The 18,957-nt window shown below is 41.1% G+C and overlaps 3 protein-coding genes across 3 annotated transcripts; 2 read left to right on the top strand and 1 right to left on the bottom strand.

Moving 5' to 3' along the window:
- The first annotated feature begins 677 nt into the window (after positions 1-677).
- On the top strand, positions 678-3,009 carry LOC145054362 (3-hydroxyacyl-CoA dehydrogenase family protein). The gene is made up of 4 exons (XM_079002526.1): positions 678-945; positions 1,327-1,548; positions 1,631-1,743; positions 1,830-3,009. The coding sequence occupies exons 1-4, from the start codon at positions 760-762 to the stop codon at positions 2,188-2,190; spliced, it is 882 nt and encodes a 293-aa protein (XP_078858652.1). The 5' UTR covers positions 678-759; the 3' UTR covers positions 2,191-3,009.
- On the top strand, positions 2,291-3,009 carry LOC145054363 (uncharacterized). The gene has a single exon (XM_079002527.1). It carries the CDS (start codon positions 2,472-2,474, stop codon positions 2,628-2,630), a length of 159 nt encoding a protein of 52 aa, XP_078858653.1. The 5' UTR covers positions 2,291-2,471; the 3' UTR covers positions 2,631-3,009.
- A 1,092-nt stretch (positions 3,010-4,101) lies between these two features.
- On the bottom strand, positions 4,102-7,277 carry LOC145054361 (dynamin-related protein 5A-like). Its single transcript, XM_079002525.1, has 5 exons — positions 6,843-7,277; positions 6,368-6,559; positions 5,228-6,293; positions 4,545-5,160; positions 4,102-4,467 (listed from the first exon to the last, which is right to left on the bottom strand). The coding sequence occupies exons 1-5, from the start codon at positions 7,197-7,199 to the stop codon at positions 4,281-4,283; spliced, it is 2,418 nt and encodes an 805-aa protein (XP_078858651.1). The 5' UTR covers positions 7,200-7,277; the 3' UTR covers positions 4,102-4,280.
- Positions 7,278-18,957: the final 11,680 nt, after the last annotated feature.

Here is an 18,957-nt window from a genome sequence, read left to right on the forward strand (position 1 = left end):
AAAAATAAAAAATCATTTAGTCATGTTTCGTAAAATAAATACTACTATTACTACTTAATTTATATCTATTAACTGTTGTTGTCTCGTTTTGACTTCGATAAGTAAGTAGTTGGATGGCAAGGATATAATCATATAACATATAGGGTTAAATTAAAAAGTATATAACATAATTATCATCATATAATCAATTATGAAAATTAGAAAGTTTAATTAATAAAAACTTGTATTTTTTACTATTATGAAAATCTTAAGTAAAATAGAGTAAAATATATATATTAAATCTCTCTACCTAATAAAAGAGTAGCACATTTGTCACGTGTCAATCAATTAGAGTTTCACATTAATTATTTGCCACTTGTCATTCTAAGGTTTTTCCTCATTAATTAAATTTTCACTAATTCACTCCTCCATTTTACACATATCAAACACCTCAACAAAAAATTTATTTGTAATATCTATTGCCTAATTTATTAAATTATTAATTTTTTTTTATCATTGCTCAATAATCACCATATAATTTAATTAAAATTATTTTTACCTTTCTAATATGTGATAACCACGGGTTATAGAAACATTAAAATAACTTTTACAATCAATCAAATAATAATGGAATAGTAAATTTGTTACATTAAATATCATATAATTTTTTTTAATATAAATATTCTTGCCATATTTTGTTATCATCTTGGGGATCCAACCAACTACCAGCGACTATTAACCAGTTAAATCGGTGGCGTTAGCTGTTGAATTAGTGATTACATGGCAGAATTCAAGGTCATCGGAGTGATCGGCGCTGGCCAAATGGGCTCCGGGATAGCTCAGTTGGCGGCGGTTGCCGGTGCCGATGTACGACTACTCGACAAAGACGCTGAAGCTCTCCTCACTGCCAAGAGGTCTATCTCCGACTCAGTTCAACGTTTTGTCTCCAAAGGTCAACTTTCCAAGGTCTCCTGTCCTATCTCTACGCTGTCTCTGTGATCCTAAGCTTCGTCATATTTATAGCCATATATCATCCTAAGCCCCAAAATTTGTTCAGAATTCTGCTCTGCGATTTAGTTGATAATAATATAGTAATAGGGTTTCGAATTTGTTGATTCAATGATTATCTACGTATGGTAGCACTCCTTCCGTTTAATCTTCAAAATTATGCCTTGGACTTCTCAATCACTGTAATTGGGGTTTTTGTGTTACGATTGCACATATCGGCTCAATAACTCTCTAAATTTGATAGCAATTCCTCGGGATAATCAAATGGATAATATTTCAAATTAAAATATGATCTCGCATGCAGTAACCATTAAAATTTATGCAAAATCTACTTGGCAGGAGGTAGGGGCTGATGCTGTAGCTCGTGTGAAATATACTTCGAATCTAGAAGATCTTCAATCTGCAGATATTGTAATCGAAGCCATCGTTGAATCTGAGGATGTGAAGAAGAAACTATTTGCAGAATTAGATAAGATTGTTAAAGGGTCTGCCATTTTAGCATCAAATACAAGCTCCATCTCCATTACTCGTTTGGCATCTGCAACAAAACGACCACACCAGGTTTCATATTAGCCTATGATGATTTTGTGCATCATTCTCTATGTAAATATTGATATTGGGAAGGGCATTTTTGTACTTTCAGGTGATTGGCATGCATTTCATGAACCCTCCTCCCATCATGAAACTTGTTGAGATCATCCGAGGTGCACAAACATCAGACGAGACTTACAACAAGACAAAAACTTTGGCTGAGAGGTGTTTACTGTTTACATATAGTGGTTAAACCTTTTTTAAAGGTTTTTGGGTTCTGATTTTAACCTTTTAATGTTTAACAATGACAGATTCGGAAAGACTGTTGTTTGCTCAAAGGATTATTCGGGTTTCATAGTGAATCGAATCTTAATGCCAATGATTAATGAAGCCTTTTACACACTTTACACTGGTGTTGCAACAAAAGAAGACATAGATGCAGGAATGAAACTAGGAACCAATCAACCAATGGGGCCTCTACAGCTGGCAGACTTTATTGGTCTAGATGTATGCTTATCAGTTCTCAAAGTTCTACATGCAGGACTAGGTGACACTAAATACACACCTTGCCCTCTTCTTGTACAATATGTTGATGCAGGTCGCTTAGGTAAAAAACGAGGTGTTGGTGTTTATGACTATACTAAATTTCCTAAACAGCCCTCCAGGATTTAATCTATTTACAGGAATATCCTTTTATGTAACACTCTAGTAGTAATAGTGTTAAGACTATTGTAAGCAATAAAGTTTTCAATTCCGGAATGAAAGGCTTTTGTTTCGAGAGTGTACCTGTACCCCACAAGGTGAAAAACAGGCTGTGAGTTAATGGGTGGTAGTCCCCACTTTTGAGACTGAAAGTGACAGAAATGGAATCCAATCATATAATTGTAGTGATAAAAATAGATCTAAATCTGAAAATTTTGGGGATTGGGTAGAGATAGAGAATAGAGGTAAAGATGAAGTTTTTGTTTCAGTGTCCATGTTGTTCTTGCTTTTGTTTTGTGAAGCCTAAAAAGGGGAAACCTAAAGAGAAACAAGTGAAGGAAAGTAAACCCAAGGAGAAAGAGAGTAAACCTGTTGAGAAAGAAAGCAAGGATGAAAAGAAGACAGAGTGAAGTGAAGTGCATTTTGTTGAAATGTGATATGGGTATGTATGTTATAATAGTAGTATAAGATTAAATAATTGTTGCATCATCTTCATCTTGGTGTGGTGGGTAGATTAAATTTGAATGTGTTAATTGGGGTAGGATCTTGTTTAAAGTAGCTGGGTCCTAGATGAAGTGTGTTTACTAGATAGATAGATGTCATGAATGATGATCTCTGTTTGTATTCCAGGTTATGAGTTTTCATGATTTTGTCATGTGTTCCAGTCTTCCAGATTATGATCAAGATCTTGTGTTCATGAATCATGATTGATTAGTTTCGGGAATTTCATGACTCATCAGGGTTATTATTTAGTTGTATTTTGCTACTAATTGGAATGGCTTTTTGTAATGCTGTTTTCTTATTTGTTAAGAGGTGTATTATGGGTTGGGTAACGTGCTAAGCGAGAGTTCATTTATTAAAAAAAAAAACGTAATTTTTTTTTGCAAAAAACATCTTTTGTTCAATTTCTTGTATGAACGTGTAGTAGATTGGGAATTTGGGATAACATTTTTTAATAATCAGATTAAAAAGTATTATTCCTCGAAAAAATATATATGTTTTTATGGCAATTTTACCTATATTCCTATGGATAAAAAGTTATTTAGCTTAAATTAACAATTACTAAATAAAACTGCTTATGTAATGTAAACGAGGTTTCCCCTGTTTACTTTTTAGAGTTTTCATGAGGCGCTTTTGCATAAAGTCAAATTTGTTTTCAGTGTAAAGGATAAAGTAATGACCTGGAAGCTGATCCAGCAATTTTTTTTTTTTTTTGAAGTTTATAAATAAACAATACGAATGTGAAAATTAGTTATTAAGATAATAATAGTTTCGATAAATTAATTTAGGTGATGGTAAATGTTTAAATGTATTTTAGCAACTTTCAGTCCAACAGGAGCATTTGATTTTGACCCGTTGGGGTGGGGTTCAAAGTACATCTGTACAAAACAAAGATACAATTTTTGTCATCTTTGTATTGAATGAAGAAATTAAGAAAAACGATGATTAGACTACGAATATATATGGTTAATAAAGAAACTCAAAAACATTAAAAAAAAAAAAAAAAAAAAAAAAAAGTCTATTTTATCTTATTTATCAATATTTTGAGATATTTGCCCATTTATTGTCCGTCAACTTGAATGTGGTTGTTGAAGACCAAAGTCGTATATAATGCTCAAATATTTTATTGTGTTAAAAAATTGTCATGTTGCACACATTTAACAGTTAAATCATCCAGACTATTGTGGAGTCTAATAGCTTGAACTCAAATGCTTACTTAGCTCTGTAAGTAGATCTCAATGTAATTGAAAACCTTCCTATGAAATCAATAAACCACATAAACTTGTTGTATCTTTTTATTTATCCGCATTTTTAATTGGTATTCAAACAACACTTTTCATTCATTGCACAGTTTTTGCATCATTTGCAACATCTCAGATCTTTTGTCAACATAAAATAAAAACACATTGATAAACAAGTCCTAACAATATAAGTGGCAATTTCAACCGGTGTATGTCAATTCAAAACAGAAAAATCTCTTAATAAAAACACGTGTTGAAAATCATAGTAAACCAACATTTGCTCACGAGATGAAAGCAAGGAAAAAAAAAAGTCCATCACTAAAGCGATCTTGCGACAGCCTTAAATTCAGTCAAACAAGAGTCTAATATCTTCTGACGTTTCTTAAGAGACTCTCTTTCATTCTCAAGTATATCAATCGCACCCGGTGCCACAAACATATCCATAAACTTCTCATCATTCACCCCAAATAAATCCACTCCTAACGCCACCATAAGCCGCTCACGACTACACACACACACAAAAAAAAATCATTATATTTTATGTATTATTTTAATTATAAAAAAAAAAAAAGAATAACATACCATGGGGTTAAAAACCCTGAATTCAAAGCTGACGTCACACTCCGCTCCACCAACACTTGACGTATCCTCGCAAAATGTTGTGCAGCCGAACAACATATCTCGTTATACGTCGTCGTGCCGCCGTTTTGCCCTAACAAGTTCCCCAACACTTTACCACCGTTACCTTGATTCATCTGAATCCTAGGATGCCGTTTCCTCCCGCCGCCTTCCAAAAAGTTACCATTTTCCTTTTTCACAACGTAATTCCCATCACGTGGTTGGTCAGGTGACGGCGTCTCCGGCACAGTCATAGCAGAAGCCTCTCCTTCTCCCGCCGCTTTCACAAGCTTTCCCGGTGTTGTCTCCCGATCGTTATTTTCCGGCGGAATGTTTTCTTGATCTGACAAATCAAGCGACATTGAAGTGACAGATGTCTGGTTTCTGTAACTGGAGTTTGCACTAAACAATAAATCACTCTCATAGCACACTTGTGAATAAGAACTTGTAACAGAATCCAAATGATGCCTAACGAGCTGTTTGCATTGTTTTGCAAGATCTTTTATAAAACAATTGTAGGATCGCCTTAATGCAGCGTGGAAACCCACGTACCCATCCATGTCACCACTTTTCTTCCCATCTAAAATTATAAATAAAATCAAAATGAAACCCAAGAAATAGAAATAAATAAATAAATAAATACTTACAATCACAATCAAAATGTTGACGTTGGTTTTTCTCCATGGCAAGATCAAACAGATTTTTCAACACAAAAGCAAGGCGTTCACAAGCTGTGTCGAGAAGAGGGGCAAGCCATGACCTGGCAGCAGCACGTGCAATCTCAGCAGCTGCTTCTGAAATTCCCTTTCCACCCCCTCTTCCCGCATGTGCAAGTATTATATTTGCAACTTTCTCCCTTGAAACAGGAGGGCATTCAACGGAATAAGCAGCACATCGAAACTCATGCATCACTCTTTCAAAAGCAGCACCTCCGTATAAACGAAGGGTAGCATTAGGTGGTTTTATTTCCGATACTACCCCTGGCCAGTTTCCCATTCCGCTTTCTGATTTCTCCTCCTCTGTTGTTCTTCCCCATTGTTCAGGATCAGGGTCTGCTGCTCCATCTATCAATGCCCCTACTTGGTTGCAGATTGAAGATGCAAACATCATTGATGATCTTCTGAGGTGAGCGACATCAGAAGTTGCTTGGATTTTGGAATCCATGGAGGTTAATTGAGCTGTGACTTCACTGCAACGTTGTTCGAGTAAAGCTAATGTTGCAGGTGTGGCTTCTTTGTATCTTTTTTGAAGCTCGGATTCTAAATAATCTCTGAGACAACCGAAACCAATGTGGGATTTATACTTTTCTTCATCGTATCCACCTTTGACATTTTGTTGTAAATGGCGTATAACATCTGCATCCACTTGTGAGATTTGTCTGCGAAATTCTTCATTTGAAACTGTGGTTCTTTCTTTTGGTAGGGCTACAAAAAATGGGTGTATGTTGTCTCCAAGGTACCCACTTGCACTTAAGTACCTGTCCACTTCCCATTTATCAGTAAATTCCTTAAGGCGATTATCAAATTTGGAGACAACAATTAATGTTCTTCTGAAAGTTGGATCAATGTCACGAATGGCATCCAACCATAAAGATGAGCACCACTCCACACTACTTTGTTGAAGGAATACAAGGATTCTGTGAGGTGGACTAGCTAGAGATTTCACCATTGACAGAATTTCTTCTGGTGTGGTCTCAGGTTCACCCTTTTTAGCCTGCAAAATGTAGTTCGGATTACTATAAAGTATAAATATGCATGAGTACACTAGAGTCTGATGATATAAAGTACCTTGAGAACAAACCCTGGAGTATCAATGATGGTGAGATTGGGGCAATGGGCATATTCAGCTCTCATGACAATCGGTTTAGGTGAGACAGCAGTTTGAGTCTTCTTCAACAGAGCTTCTGTTCGTGATTTAATGGTATCTGCAATTGCTGATGCTAGAACAATTGGACTTCCGTATTCCTCTGAATCCTCCTCCTGTCATTACTATAAACAATCAGTATCATAATTCATACATAGACTCTAAACTGATTGTCAATTTCAATGCACATCCAAACACCCCCTATTCCCTAATACCATGGTCCGATTTTGAGAGAAATAAGAGCTGGTTCTGATCCAATAGTTTGGTCTTGCTAAACCCTAACTACGTATTCACTTCATTGTCGTCACTTTTTTAGAAACTATAAACCCTAATTAAGCATTAATAAATTCAATTCCATCATATAATAAGAGTGTATGATTAGGTAAAACAGGAATTGACCTGAAACCGGCACCTAGGATCAAGAGCAGTAGGATCATGAACCATCTGGAGTATGAGAGGCCTGCGTGTACCCATTTCGACCTCGCGTACATTGAATCGGAATCCAAGTAGCGCTTCCAGAAGAGAGCTCTTGCCATCTGACTGACCTCCGAGCGCTACAATCTCGGGAATCGGGAGTTTTTCGCCAAATGCGACGGCGGCAGACTGAAGGCGGTTATAAGCGTCGAACCGGGACTTAGTGGAAGACGAAGACGATGAGAAGGTGGTTTGGTGGTTGTGTTTTCTAGCAGACGAAGAAACTTTATCGTTCATTGGTGTTTTACTAGGTGTTTTCAAGAAGTTGTCGGAGGTCGCCATTGCAGATAGAGGAGATGACCAGAGAGAGAAAGGAGGGATGATTCAATTTGAAAATTTGAATCTGGGAAATGAAACCCGCTGACCGTTTTGATGAATTTGGGGCTCCTTCGATTTCGGATTGGAAAAAGAATGGTAAAATAAAATTATAAAAATGCTAAACTACACACACACAAAAATAATAAACTAAAGTAACATAAAATTATTTTTAATATTTTTTAAAATCATTATTAATTTTTTTATAGAAACCAACAATCTAATTACTTCCAATCATATTTTCCAAATAGACTACTATAGGCTATAAGTATTTTGGATTCTCATAGAGATCATTGATTCTATAATTATGTTTTTTACATTGATAACTTTGGAAAACTAATTTTAGGACACTAAAAAAATATGAAATGGAAATTAAATTGTTTTTGGAAAATAAAAGTATGAGACCGTGTGTGTTTCATCCATAGTTGTTAAATCTCAATCTTCATCTTAAAATCTTATGATTTAAAGTTTTTACAAACGAAAAATATTGTCGGTCATACTATGATCTATTTGAAGCAAGATCTATATTGAGATCTTTAGGATACTAATTATGATCTTAAAATATGATCCTGACATCAAGTTGTAACCTCTATAAAACTCATAAAAATTTAAAACTTTTTCAAGCATTCAAAAACTATTATTTATTACAAAATGTTTTCAAAGTAGTTTCATATCAGAGAATCCCAGAAATCAAAATCATAAAATGTGACGAGGTGCACGATCAAGCATTCGCCTTCCCGCGATCATCCGAAGTACCTGAAACAAAATCCAAAATTGTAAGCCCGAGGCTTAGTAAGTTCCCCCAAAATACCGATACATAACAAATAGCACACATAATAACATCAGGTAATGAGTCCACAACTTTACAAATCGGATTACCCCTGAGCCCACAACATGAGTCTAGCTTGCCTATCGGGCCCACAATTCATGTCTGGAATGCTCCCGAGCCCACAACATAAGTCTGGCTTGCCCCTTAGACTCATAATTTATGTATGGCTTGCTCCCTCAGTCCTTGGACTGGAATACAAAGATTAGCCCACAGTATGAGTCTGGCATGCCCTGCCCGGCCCTCAACTTGTATCTGGAATGTTCATGAGTCCTCAGTATGAGTCTGGTATGCCCTCCCTGACCCTAAGCTCATATTTGGCATACTTTAGGGTTTGTCGGCTACAGCACGAAGCGGTACAACCTCAACCCAACCCACACGACATGTCTACATGTAACAAATAAATATACATACATATAATCAGGCAGTATCACAGGTAGTCCTACAGATCTACCAGACTAGCATATCAAACTAGCATGCATATCGACTCATACTCAGCATATCAATAACTACTAGGATATCAATCCAATGGGTCGAACTTGGTGTCTTCGACCCCTAATTACAGTGATGAAAACTCACCTCACAAGTACTACTTAATTGGACTGAAAGTCTCTGACCGTTGTCTCACCGAAAATCTCGAACTATCAAAATAACGAATACTAAGTCAACAATTGGAATATCAACCTTGACCAAGGGTCCAAACATAGGGTAATAGTCCACTTTATCCTTTCCTTAAGTTGGGCCAAGGCCCAACTCCAAAACCTTAATCCAAAAGCCCAAATTTTCCAAATTGGGCCCAACTCTCTATATGGGCCTCATCCTAAGATCCACTTCCAAAAATGGCCCAAATATACACTTTTATTCAGAAAGTCCAGCAAGGGCCCACGCCAAACGTAACATCCTGGTTATTAAATAAATAAATAGATAAAAACTGATGAACGAATAGTCGCCCTAAATTCATATTATTTAGCGGATTGTTGGTTTTGGGGAGCCAAACGTTATAATTTGGATTATTCGGGGGCTAAAGTGTATTTTTGGGATTTATTTTGTAAATATTTTTAGAAGACGGGGGGGGGGGGGGGGGTGTTTGGTAAGTGTTGGACTTAGTGTGAAAGGATTTTGAAAGCTGGGGGTTGTTGGGTAAATTTTGGGATTGGAGTTTAAAGAAATTTTTGAATTCAGGGTTGAAAAGGTAAATTATGAACTTAGTTTGAAAAATAAGAGAAGGGAAGGACTGATCTTGTCATTATGGAAGGAAGTTATATAGGAGGCGGGTATATAGTCCTGGACTCCCGGTAACCCTAACCTTAGAACACTCAGCTGCACCACCCTTATGCCTTCCTCTTCTAACAGCCGCCGCCTCCTTCTTAACTTCTGGTCGTCGCCACCATGGAAACCCACCTCCGTCACCGATATCTCACCATGGTAGCAACACCACCGTTGTCGGAAATGCAGCATACATCTGGGAAGTCCAACGGAGGCCAGCGGCGGAGCGCAGAGCGAAGGTGGGTCATGAACCACCGTTAGAAGCTGTTGTGACCGCCAAACCCAGCCGTCGTCGCTCCTACAACCATCAGAGTCGAAGACCGGAGCTGCTGCCGTCGTTGCTCGCTTCCGTTGAAGAAGAAACTGTCATCGGACGTTACGACAGCTAGGATAGCTATTCCCGACCCATTCTCCTTCTCCACCTTCTTCCGTTGCTGCGTCACCACCATAACTCCAGCGACTGATCCATTCCGATGACGTCCTCCGAATGATAGTCGTCGTCTGCTACATTACGCCACCTGTTGGATTCCTTTTGTGAGTAAGACTATGTGTAATGTAGTGTGTGATTCTGCTTCTAATATCTGTTGTGGGTGTTTGTCTAGCCGGAAACCAAGAAAAGGCCACCACCACCACCACCTGCCACCACAAAGGTGGTCGTGGGTGTGTATTATTATGTTATTTTGAGTGTGTGTGTGTGTTAATTATAATATTGTTTGTAATCGTGCCGGAATAATCAATAGAAAAATCCATAACCACCACCGTGAGGTGGTGGCTGCCGCCTCCTGCCGCCACAAACCGTCGCGTTGGGTGGCGGTGTCCCTCGTTTGCGTTTTGACTCGTTTGGGGATGCTTGAGCAAAGTGGACCCAATGAAACCCTAATGGGCCCAAAGAAACTCTAATGGGCCCAATAAATCCCTAATTGACCTAAAAGCCCAACCATTTGATTAATGGGCTAGTATTTGAGTTGGAAACCCTAATTAGGGTTTGGAAAACCCTAATGCCTTGAAACCCTATCTTTGGGATTGATCGGGACCGCACGAGAACTTATTATTAAACCTAAAATAATAATTAATAATCATCGGCAAATTAACCTAAAGCAATATTGGACTTAATGGATTAAGTCCTTAATGGGTTAAGTAAGAAACACTTAACCCTAATCGTCATTTCATGTGGGAACCCAAATGTCACTTAGGCCTTGAGTTGGGCCTTTCTATTGGGCTTTGGTGATTAGACTATTAATGGGCTTTCCAAGAATAAGTAAATGGACTAAATAATTGTATGGGTTTTAGGACAAGGCCCATGTAAGAGTCTTGGGCCCAATTTGGAAAATTGAGTCATATGTTGGGCTTTGGTCCATGGTTTGACTTCTGGGCCTTTGGATTGGGCCTTGGACTGAATAAAGCTAAGTTAGGGTAAAGTAGTCTTTTATCCCAAGTATGGAGTTGTGGTTATGTGTTGGAACCCAATTATTAACTGGGTGTTGTTTGATGTTGGCAGCTCGTGAATCTGTCAACCAACAGCTGGAGTTGCAACCGCAAGACTTCAGCAGTGCCAAGTGAGTTTTCTCACCATACCAATGGGAGTATGATAGTGATTATGCGGTATGCTAGTTGACTATGTGGTATATGATAAGCTAGTTGTGTTTGTGATACTTGCATGGAATACCTCGGGGGGGGGGGGGGGGGTCCTGGGGCACTTAGGTGTAAGACCTTGGAGGGTTTCCACGACATCCTAGGTAAAGACCTCGGGGGGTTCCCGAGGCACTAGGGTGTAAGAACTTGGAGGGTTTCCATGGAATCCTTAGTTAAGACCATGTGGGGTTCCCATTGCATTGGGCTAAGACCATGTGGGGGTTCCCATGGCACCCGGTGTAAGACCCCGAAGGGTTTCCAGGACATCCTTATGTGTTTGCATGTTTAACTTATATGTTTGTATGTATGGTTTGATTGGTAGTTAGTGAAGATCATGTGGGGGTTCCCATGGCAATGGGCTAAGACCCTGGAGGGTTTCCAGGGCACCCGGTGTAAGATCTTGGAGGGTTTCCATGGCTTCCCTATATGTTTATATACATGGTTGGTGTAGTTGATATGATTTACGTGAGTATGCCAATAAGACCTTGGAGGGTTTCCATGGCATCTTTATATGTGTATATGCATGCTTATGCGATTGTTATGGGTTATGTAGTTGTTATAGCTGATATGGATTATGTGGTTATGTGGATTGTGTGGGGTATGATCTGGGGAGCTCACTAAGCTTCGTGCTTACAGTATTGTTTGTGGTTTCAGGTGTCATCGATTTGGAAAAGAAGGGCTCGGGTTAATCGCAGTGCACACACTTATGATTTCCACAATGTATGATTTTGGGATAAACTCTAATAAACATTTTACTTAATGATAACTTGAAATGTTTGAAATAAATGGTATCAATGCTTTAGCTATATTTAAAAATAAAATTTTTACCCTTAATTGTTGGGTCATTACACCAAACTAACCCAAAGGTGGCCTAAATTTGAAGCCCAACTCGCAAAAACCCATCATAGGGTGTATGTTGGGCGTACCCCGAAGCTAAGCAGAGCGTATAAACACCTTGCATTGACTTGAAAAAGGAGACGTTGACTTCGTACGTGGGGCGTACTTCTCTCTAAGTAGGGTGTACCCTCGCTGAGTCCAAAACCGTAATAAGTGCTCAATGGCTTAAGCACTTAAGCCCAAATTCCAGATGCGTCGACCAAATGTGTCTTAGAACCATAAAGTCTCAAACTTTAAGGCTTTGGACATCCAGTAAGTCCTTGATGCAAGGTCTTAATCCATCAAGACTTTTCTACCACTTGCATGAGACACTTCTAGCCATTGGGACCTCATTTTTATCGCTTAGAACCCTTCCTAGGGTCTGAAAGGACAACTTAACACATCCAAAACATAACATGCACAATATTGGGACTTTTTAGGACAAGAAGGGTGTGATAAAGCTATCAAGGCAATATCTACATCATATAAGCATAAAGGCAGAAGCTTTTTACCTCCTGGAGCTTTTAATGGACAAGATAATATCAGATCTTCAAGCTTGCCTCACTTCTCCAACACCTTGATGCAACTTCTTCTTCTTCAACTACTCAAAACACACACTTTTACCTCATGCACTCAAGAGAGATGTTAGGGTTTGGGGAAAACAGCTCAAAACTATGGAGGCTGAAATGGTAGAGGGTTATTAGCTCATAAGGATACTTATATACCACCCAAACCCTAAATATTAGGGTTTTCTCATGACGTGAGTACGCCCAGCGTACCCTTATGTACGCTTTGCGTACTCCTCCTGATCCAAATTTGCAACATTAGCCATTAGGGCATCTCATGGCTCCACCCTTCCATCCCCAAGGACTACAAATGACAAGGATAATAATAAAAGGGAGGATTCGAAAATGCCTACAAATTCCTGGATGTTGCAACTCTTCCCCACTCGACCTTGACGTCGTCCTCAAAGTCTGCTGCGGCAAATAACTTTGGATAATGCTCCCGCATCTTTGCCTCCGGCTCCCAGGTCCACTTGGAACCCCTTCGATGTTGGCATCGTACCTTCACCAAAGGTACTTCTTTACTTCTCAAACCCTTCACCTTTCTATCCAATATAGCCACGGGTCTCTCTACGTAGTTCAATTGCTCATCAACCTGAATGTCATCTAGCAACACAATAATGACCTCGTCCAACACGCACTTTTGTAGTTGCGATATGTGGAAAGTGCTATGGATCATACTGAGCTCTTCCGAGAGGTCCAGCCTATACACAACCTTGCCCACCCTAGCAATAATATGGAATGGCCCGATATATCAGGGATCCAATTTTCCCCTCTTCTTGAAGCGGATCACACCATTCCAGAGTGAGACCTTCAACAACACCATATCGCCGACTGGAAACTCCAACTCGGATCGACGTCGGTCGACATAACTCTTCTGCCGACTCTGAGCGGTCTGCAATCACTGCCTGATCTGTTGGATCATCTCGGCAGTATGAAGAACCACCTCGGTCCGAACCATGACCCAGTGTCCAACCTCACCCCAACAGACTGGGGTACGACATCTTCCGCCCATACAACAGCTCGAAAGGTGGAGCACCAATACTGGAATGAAAGTTGTTATTGTAGGAGAACTCTGCCATGGGTAGGTAGGATTCCCAGCTCTCACTAAAATCGATGACGCATGCCCTCAACATATCCACGAGGTTCAGAATGGTTCGCTCACTCTATTTGTCGGTTTGCGAATGATAAGCGATGTTGAAATACAGCCGCGTGCCAACTTCCTCGTGGAACTTCTGCCAAAAACGGGAGGTGAACCAAACATCACGGTCTGGAACAATAGAGACCAGCACCCCATGGAGAGCAACAATCTCGTGGATATACACATCGGCCAACTTCTCGGCCGAAGGACTTTCCCGAATGGCCAGAAATGGGCGCTCTCGGTCAATCGATCCACGATGACCCATACAGCATCGTAACCCTTTGTCGTTCTCAGCAAATTGGTGATAAAATTCATCATGATCTGCTCCCATTTCCACATGGGGACCTCCAGAGGCTGCAGCTTGCCATGCGGCCTCTGATGCTCGACCTTGACCATCATGCAGGTGAAGCACCTCTCGACGTACCAAGCGATCTCTCTCTTCATGCATAGCCACCAGTAACTCAGTCTCAGATCCCGGTACATCTTGGTGGCCTCTGGGTGAATAGAGAATCAAGACTTATGAGCCTCCTCCAACACGATCTGCCTAACCCCACCAGCCATCGAAACCCACACCCGACCACAACGGGTCAACAATCCACAACTATCCTGAACGAATCTGGCGATCTCGCCCCTGATCCTCCCAAACTTCTAATTTTCCTCTCGCACCCCTTGGCTTGAGCCTCTCTAATCAATCCCACGAGTGGAGAGTCCACGGTAATCCTCGTACATGATATCCGAACAGAAGATCCAATTGTCTTGTGGCTCAGGTCATCCGCCACCATGTTCGTTTTACCCGGATGGTAAAGGTTCTTGCAGTCATAATCCCTAACCACGTTCAGCCACCTGCGTTGCTTATATTCAAGTTCGGCTGATCCATAATGTGTCTCAAGCTCTTGTGGTCCGTATAGAGGGTACATCAGACCCTGTAGAGGTAATGCCTCCAGATCTTGAGGGCGAACACCACTGATCCCAACTCAAGATCATGCGTGGGATATCTCATCTCATGCGGCTTCAACTGCCATGAAGCATAGGCTATCACTCATTCTCTTTGCATGAGGACCGCTCCCAGTCCAGTGATGGATGCATCACAGAAAACCACAAAATCCTCCACTCCCTCCGAGAGGGTCAAGACTGGAGGCTTGCACAGTCGCTTCCGAAGGGTCTTAAACATTGTCTGCTACTTAGGGCCCCACCAGAAATCTACCCCCTTCCTCGTCAGAAGAGTGAGGGGTACTACAATTTTAGAGAAATTATGAATAAATATCCGGTAATACCCTGCCAAACCCAGAAAACTCCTGATAGGTGTGGGATATTTCAGAACCTCCCACTGCAACACCGTCTCGATTTTGGCCGGGTAGACCAAAATGCCGTCCTGGTTAACGAAACGTCCAAGGAACTGAACCTCTTGCAACCAAAACGCACATTTCGAGAACTTGGCATAAAGTCGTTCTCGTCTTAAGACTCCCAATAGCTCCCGAAGGTGCTCCTCGTGTTGCTCCCTGGTCTTAGAGTACACTAATATATCATCTATAAACACGGTGACCAAGCGATCAAGCATCGGTCTGCAGACCCAATTCATCAGGTCCATAAACATTGCAGGCGTGTTAGTGAGCCCAAATGGTATCACCAAGAACTCGTAATGTCCATAACGAGTCCAGAACGTGATCTTCTCCACGTCCTCCTCCCTAACCCTGACCTGATGGTACCCGGACCTCAGGTCTATCTTGGAGAATCAAGATGCTCCCTACAACTGATCGAAAAAATCATTTATCCTCAGGAGTGGATAACAGTTCTTCACCGTCAACTTGTTCAACTCGCGGTAGTCAATGCACATCCGGTGTGAACCATCCTTTTCCCTAATGAAGAGAATCAGCGCTTCCCATGGAGAACTACTTGGATTAATGAATTGCTTGCCCATTAGTTCATGTAGCTATGTCGACAGCTCCTGCATCTCTGGTGGTGCCATTCGGTACGACGCCTTGGCGATAAGGGTCACACCTGGCACAAGGTCGATCCTAAACTCGACCTGCCTCTCTGGAGGCACTCCAGGCAACTCCTCCGGAAACACATCAGCGGACTCTCTGAAAAACGGAACATCTGAAACCAAAACCTGATCCGTGACCCATGTATCTACCACATACGCTAAATAACCCGCACACCCGTGTTGAATGTACTGCCGAGCCCTGGCAACTGAGCAAAAACTTGATCCCAATCTGGTGCCCTCGCCGTAGATAATTAGTTCTCCCCTACTTGGGGTTCTAACTATCACCCGCTAACCCTCGTAGTCGATCGTGGCACGGAAGCGACTAAGTCAGTCCGTACCCACAATCACACATACATCCCCCATGGGAATCAGAATCAAGTCTATCGGGAAAGATACCCCAAAGATCTCCAAAACATGACCCCGATAGACTGAAGAAGCAGAAATACCATGTTCGTTGGCGATGGAGACTCGCAACGGACACTCTAGCTCTCCTACAGGCAAGTCGAACTCCCTCCTGAACGACTGAGAGACAAAAGACCGACTCGCCCCGGAGTCAAATAATACCAAAGAAGGTAAGGAGTTCACTAAGAATGTACCTAACAAGGTACAAAAAATATAAGCATAAAACAAATATAATCAGTAAGATAAAGGATAGAAACATACCAGTAACCACATCTGGTGCTGCCCTGGACTCCTCAGCTGTAAGCTAGAAGGTGCGTCCCTGAGCCCTCGGGAGCCCTGCTCTACTCTGACTCCCGTCAGTAATCCTCAGTGTAGCCTATTGGATTAATGTCTAAGTCCATAACTGTAATTGATAAGACTTGACCCGACCCGACATGGTCCATTTTGGTTGCATGGCATCATGCATTTGGATAGACTATAATGAGAGAAATAACACTTAAGGTTGGTTAATATATTATAAGTTCTAATATATTAATAAGATTATTTAATTAGTATTGATCAAGAGTTAATCTTGTATTAATTAAGTGTTCAAAAGAAGACTAATTAAATATATGGGTTGATTGTGTAATCATCCATACTTATATAGTGGGCTAATGCTCCATGGATTGTCAAGTTGGGCTAAAACCCATAATATGCTCCATGGATGCTCCATGGTGTATTTGTATCCATGGATCATGGAAATGAAAGGCCATGACAATTAGGGTTTACATGGTGTAACCCGAACTATATAATGATCTTATTCTTGGAGAAAATCGGCCACAATGTGTGAGAGAAAGGGCTAGCCGATTTACATGAAGTGTGTATATTCTCTCAAGTCTTTCCAAGTGCATATGATGTTGTGTGAACCATTTGAGGTGTCCTACTTGGGGCACTAGGCACTCAAGCTTCATGAAGACATTCTACATCAAAGAGGTACATAATTCTAACTTGATATATTCATATGAATCAATGTTATTATGCTAGTTAGGATGAATACCTTGGAAATTTCATATTTGCATGTATAATAGAGAAAACATAGATCCAAGGTATTTAGGGTTGCATGTACACTTAGGAGTGTTAGAATGCTCAAAACCCAACATAGCCGGCGCTGGAGCCTACGTCGGCCTGGCAGCGAGCTGTGGACAGTTGGTCTTCACATGACCAACCTGATGGCAGGGGTAGCATATCCTCATATCCTGAACCGGGGCTGGCTTGCGGCAATCCATCACAAATTGCCCCTCCTAGCCGCATTTGCGACACACACTACTAGATCTACAAACCCTAAAGTGACCCTTCCCGCACTTGCCACAAGTGCGGCCATGCTAGCCTCCCGACCTAGAATCAACAATCTTAGATCGCTTTGGCGTCGGCTGTAACTACACCGAGGCCTGCCTCTGCTCTTGTAATTGTAACTCGATTTCCAGCTCACACCGCATAGCGGCCTCATTTAACTCCAGCAGTGTATCGCAACGCTAGGTAGCAACAAACTAACAGATGTCAGTCTTGAGTATGCTCAGATAACGTGTCATATGAGCCTGACCGGAAGCAAACTCTGGGAAAAATATCGCCCTCTCGGTGAACATAAGGTTGATCTCTGTCACCATCTCAACATCCTGTCTTAACTCCAAGAACTCTTGAGCTAACCGCTCCCGCTCGACCCGCAGAATGTAGTGAGCGCGAAACATATCCCTAAACTGTTCCCAAGTAACTGCAGTTCTCTGATCATCTGTATACGACCCTGTCATCAACCTCCACCAGTCCTTTGCCCCGAACCTCAGCAGGTTCAAGGCATATTTGACCTTCTGGTTAGTAGGACATGGTCAAGTGAAGAAACATCCCTCCACGTCAGACAGCCACCTCATAGCTACAATTGGGTCATGAATCCCATCAAAAGTCGAGGGCTTCATGTTATCGAAGTCCCGGTACTGGAAAGCCCGACTGGTCCCACCACCAGAGACAGCTACCGCTGCAGAGGCTGCAACGACAGTTGTCTCAACAAGAGCCACAAAGTACTCCACCATAGCAGTCTTGATAGACCCAAACATCTCCGTCAACTGTGCCCGAAACAGAGTAGCAACCTCATCATACAGGATCTCTCGAATCCTTGCGTCGAACTCATCCGACCTCATCTGACCAATGAACTCGAGCACTGTTGGTCCTTCCTAACCTCCATCTCCTGATCCTGATCTGGATCCAGTTATAAATAGTCTGGTAACCACCATGCTGAAAATATACCAGGAAGATATTAGACATTCCATATAATAATCCGGGAACCAACTCCCAACAAAACCCTAGGGGTTGTGACTTCCTTTCCAAGTGTGTGGGTCCTGTGCTTTCAGTAGTACGGGCCCATACTACCTTCCACACCTACCCATATTTGTTTCAAGTGTCATCACAACGCCCTAGCAATATACGTAAGCATGGCGTGCGCTCAATCCTCACTCCTAGAGGAAGGCTAAATATCTCATAACTGGCTGACTGACCCCGCACAACTCACCCATGAAACTTCCACCAACCCCGCAACACTCGTGTATGCTAGTCATACATAACGTTGGACCCTATAGATATTATTATATCTGATCCTACCCTAAGTCCTTCATCAAACAAGCACAAGAAATAAGGTCAAACCAAACATTCTCAGGCTATAAGATCCTAATTATGTACAACTATGATGCATACACTAAGCAACTACATTAATGATGTCAATTTCATATAAGGAAAACCCTAGGCTATCAGGCATCATATAATCAAACAATTCTATCATGCAATTCCTGAAGATCCCTAGCCTAGAACAAGCATGTTGTTCTAACATATCATAATATCAAATACCCGTATGGTATTTTGGGGTATACTTACTGGCTCCCACTGATCGTACACTCTGCATGCTCCTTTAGTATTTGAAAACCATTTGAAAATCATTTTGAAAATCTTTTCCTTGGTTTGAGATTGGATTCACACGAGTGTTCCTCCTATTCACTCAAACCAAGGCTCTGATA

Source organism: Lactuca serriola, chromosome 5, assembly GCF_051521515.1.
Source record: "Lactuca serriola cultivar US96UC23 chromosome 5, Lser_US96UC23_V15, whole genome shotgun sequence".
Lineage (NCBI taxonomy): Eukaryota > Viridiplantae > Streptophyta > Magnoliopsida > Asterales > Asteraceae > Lactuca > Lactuca serriola.

Excerpts from the sequence above, each read along its gene's own strand:
- LOC145054362 (XM_079002526.1), top strand. The coding sequence starts at position 760 with ATGGCAGAATTCAAGGTCATCGGAGTGATCGGCGCTGGCCAAATGGGC. Across the intron at positions 1,549-1,630 it reads CAACAAAACGACCACACCAG|GTGATTGGCATGCATTTCAT; the intron begins GTTTCATATTAG and ends TTGTACTTTCAG. Across the intron at positions 1,744-1,829 it reads ACAAAAACTTTGGCTGAGAG|ATTCGGAAAGACTGTTGTTT; the intron begins GTGTTTACTGTT and ends TAACAATGACAG.
- LOC145054363 (XM_079002527.1), top strand. The coding sequence starts at position 2,472 with ATGAAGTTTTTGTTTCAGTGTCCATGTTGTTCTTGCTTTTGTTTTGTG.
- LOC145054361 (XM_079002525.1), bottom strand. The coding sequence starts at position 7,199 with ATGGCGACCTCCGACAACTTCTTGAAAACACCTAGTAAAACACCAATG. Across the intron at positions 5,161-5,227 it reads TCAACATTTTGATTGTGATT|ATGGGAAGAAAAGTGGTGAC; the intron begins GTAAGTATTTAT and ends TTATAATTTTAG. Across the intron at positions 4,468-4,544 it reads TCAGGGTTTTTAACCCCATG|TCGTGAGCGGCTTATGGTGG; the intron begins GTATGTTATTCT and ends GTGTGTGTGTAG.